The following is a 3386-nucleotide window of genomic DNA, read 5'->3' as shown; positions in this document are numbered from 1 at the left end:
ATCTTAGTGAAAGAAAGGTAAAAGGCCTCTTAATATTTTTGAACAAAATTTCAAAATATATAAAATTAACTTTGAAAAAAATCCACTTAAGTTTAAAAAATAAAAATAATCTATATAAGAAATTTTTATAAATAACTTCAAAATTTTAGGTATATCTAAGATTGTGTAATTATAAATATTTTATTATTTATATTTAGTAAGATATAAGTTTATTAAAGATATGATAATTAGTAAAAACATGTTATGTATTTATATAAATCAGAAAAAATTACCACCAAAGTTTTAAAATTGAATACTATAAAGAAAAAATAGTAGTTTATATAAATTTCAAATTTGTAACAATATTTCAAAAAGTTATTTTTGTCTAGTTGTTAATGTACCTCTTTAAAAAGGTACCACATCATTGTTAAGTCCTGGAATGAACATATATTAAAAATATATATATCAAAACAATGTCGTTTTATCTTGTTAACAGTTGACTAATTTATGTTAGAGTCAATGCAGTTTTATGCATATTTTAAAAAGTTCAGGTAATTTTTTTTAATTATAATTGAGTTCAGATCGTATTTGGCACTGACCATGTGTTCGGGTCGTATTTGGCACCACCGAAATTGTTTGGGCCGAAATTAACACTTTTCACCGTATATCAAAACGATGTCGTTTTATCTTGTTAACGGTTGACTAACTTCTGTTAGAGTCAATGTAGATTTAGACACGTTTTAAGAAGTTCGGGTAAGTTTTTTTAATTTTAATTAAGTTCAGGTAGTATTTGACACTGACCATTTGTTCGGGTCGTATTTGGCACGATCGAAATTGTTCGAGTCGGAATAGTCACTTTTCCCATGCAATAGCATAGAAGTTTACTAGAGTTATATAAAATAAGATAAAAATACAAAATTCTAAAAAAGCAAAGGCTTTTGTGCTTTTGTTTGGAAGAATTTGCTTGTTTTTTTAAGGGCCCATGAGCTCAAATGCTGACTGTTATGATTATCAACTGCTAATAATGAATGTAATTGGCTGAGATCCCTATCATCGTGATATGAAAATTCTTTGAGTTTGGGATGCAAATATGAAAGCATATTTGGAACAAGAAGATACCAGAAAACAGAAAACAAATGGATAAAAATTTAATACTTTAGTTTACTAGTTAGTCCTACAAAAGTCATACATAAAGTTATGATAACACAAAAGGGACATAATTCCCATCAAATAGGACAATATCTACGACAATGGTTGATAATTATCTAAGACACATTGGTAATGACACCCGCACTCTTGTGTTAATCCTTGGTTTCTTCACAACTCTCTTAGAATCTTCATCGCATTCTCCTGCCAAGAATGAAATGAAACATTAAAACATACTTCCCTTGCAAGAAGATAAAACACAAGTTTCCTCTCTAAAACTTTCTACAATGTCTATAACAAACTTGAGATATGGTTATAGTACCTTGTTGACCGGGTTTAAGCCTGCAGAAACGGTGCTCAATCTCTCTACATAAGACATTGCAGACCTTAGCTTGAAAGACTTTGGTCTTGTCACAATAATCTTTGGCTGCAAACGTGATGAAGTAAGTGTATCCTTTACTCCAGTACAAATTTGCTTTCTCGACCTCAACAAATTCAAAACTGGTCCCCTGCTTTTTTTTTTAATAAAACCAAACCAAAATCAAAATCACAGTTCTGATAATATAATAATAATAGACAACTGGATTGAACTTAGTATTGGTCGGAAACAGGACACACCTTTCTAATGTTGTAATCCGCAATGGATTCCTGAGCCAATCTTCCGAAAAACTGCCTATCGGTTTCTTTTATTAAGGTCGAGTGGTTTTCATCGAGAAACGAAGGGTAGAAATTGAAAAGGCATTGGAACTTGGAAAAATCGACGTCAAACCCCTTTTTTTAACAAAAGTAAAAACAACTTAACTTAGTAACCACCATCCAAACGAATCAGAGAAAATAGTAGACTGAGAACGAGATCTAGAGAGAGAGAGACCTGGCTCTTCCTGATCTGTTTGTTGATGAGATTGCGCTCCTCCTGATCTGTGTACTTTGGACTCGTGTTGTCCTCTTTCCCTCGGATCCTCTCCAACAGAAGCTTATCCTCCTCCGTCACTTCTCCGAAGAGAGCCTTAAAGGTCGCAATCACACATCGTGGATCGAACGGATCACTGATGATTTCGTAATCTTTTCTACTCGATGAAGCCATGCCAAACCCTAATTCCGCGCCAAAACCAATGTCCCCATTCTCCCTATATATACTTCTTTTTTTGGTTCGCATTTTACAGTTAATAGCACTAAAGCCCTCAAAGTTTTATATTGGTTAGATCGCCATATCTATTTTTTTGAAAATTAATGAAAACCTCCCAACTATCATTTTGTTAATTTTAAATTTAAATCCATCAACTAAAATTGTAAATTCGTTTTACCGATTTTAAACAAAAGTCAAGTTTCGTTTCTTCTATTCTCATCCGATTTTAAACAAAAAAGCCTAGTTTTGCCTTATCCTAAATTATGTTTTGTTCTACCCACAATTAAAAGTTAAAGAGTTTTTTTCTCTTCTCTTGTTTGTTTCACACATGATAGTCAAAGTTACATTTGTGTTCAGCGGCTTCAGCCTCTAAAGTTGATAGAAAACTTGGTATATATATTTGTTTGACCAAAAAAAAACTTGGTATATATGTTCTAACGAGTATATAATATTTTAAAACCTTTAGACACTGCGTAAGCGTGATGGATCTTTAAATTTTCAAAAGTCTTATTTAAGAGAAATGGATGATGATGAAAAATTTGGGAGATCGCTTCGATTGATGACATGGATCGCTTCGATTGATGACATGAACTAGATACTTCACTATGATGCGGTCATTGCGTCCAAAAGCATGAGAATGTAACACTTTATTAAATCATTTTTGTTTGATTAGTTTATTAGAAACATTAAATCATTAATGTTTTGAATCAACATTAACAATTCCTAATTTTCCAGAGAGAAGAGAGAAGAGAGAGAAAGTAGATCCAGTTAGAATCCGGTAGTTGGTCGGTGCGTGAGCGGCTGTGCCGTCGTTGGTGCCCTTTTCCTTTCAATTTTTTCAGTTTAAAACCATCAGTGTTTTTTTCTTTTTCGTCTCCTCCAGCCTCCGTTTTGTCCGAGTTCTGACTAGTTACCAATCACGGTGGTCTTTTCGTGGAGCAAAGATGCGGTGGCGGTAAGGATGGCGGTGAAGATGTTAGTAGTCGGGTTCCATTTCCGAGAGACGGAGGCTCCAACAGATCCGTCGCTGCCGACTTTTATCTCCGGGACATGGAGTTTTTTTAACTTTGCCATCGTCGGGCCTAGCTTCCGGGAGATGAAGGATCCCATCACCTTGTCTTGCCGTTTGGATTCT

At 33.8% G+C, this 3386-nt stretch overlaps 1 protein-coding gene across 2 annotated transcripts; it reads right to left on the bottom strand.

The window, feature by feature from the left end:
• Positions 1-1116: 1116 nt before the first annotated feature.
• Positions 1117-2214, bottom strand: LOC108844380 (uncharacterized). 2 transcript variants are annotated; one of them, XM_057005425.1, is made up of 4 exons: positions 1997-2214; positions 1744-1896; positions 1448-1637; positions 1117-1329 (listed from the first exon to the last, which is right to left on the bottom strand). In XM_057005425.1, exons 1-4 carry the CDS (start codon positions 2207-2209, stop codon positions 1241-1243), a joined length of 645 nt encoding a protein of 214 aa, XP_056861405.1. In that variant the 5' UTR covers positions 2210-2214; the 3' UTR covers positions 1117-1240. The 2 variants fall into 2 exon arrangements, with proteins under 2 accessions (XP_056861405.1, XP_056861406.1); XM_057005426.1 differs by having other exon boundaries at positions 1448-1634.
• Positions 2215-3386: the final 1172 nt, after the last annotated feature.

The sequence above is a fragment of the Raphanus sativus genome, chromosome 3 (assembly GCF_000801105.2).
Source record: "Raphanus sativus cultivar WK10039 chromosome 3, ASM80110v3, whole genome shotgun sequence".
NCBI lineage: Eukaryota > Viridiplantae > Streptophyta > Magnoliopsida > Brassicales > Brassicaceae > Raphanus > Raphanus sativus.
Note: the sequence above shows the minus strand (reverse complement) of the source record. Positions and strands in the feature narration are given on the sequence as shown.

Bases quoted from the DNA above. Each gene is read 5' to 3' on its own strand.
- LOC108844380 (XM_057005425.1), bottom strand. From the start codon at position 2,209: ATGGCTTCATCGAGTAGAAAAGATTACGAAATCATCAGTGATCCGTTC. The intron at 1,897-1,996 runs GTCTCTCTCTCT...TGTTAAAAAAAG, and splicing joins AACAGATCAGGAAGAGCCAG to GGGTTTGACGTCGATTTTTC. The intron at 1,638-1,743 runs GTGTGTCCTGTT...TAAAAAAAAAAG, and splicing joins CGGATTACAACATTAGAAAG to CAGGGGACCAGTTTTGAATT.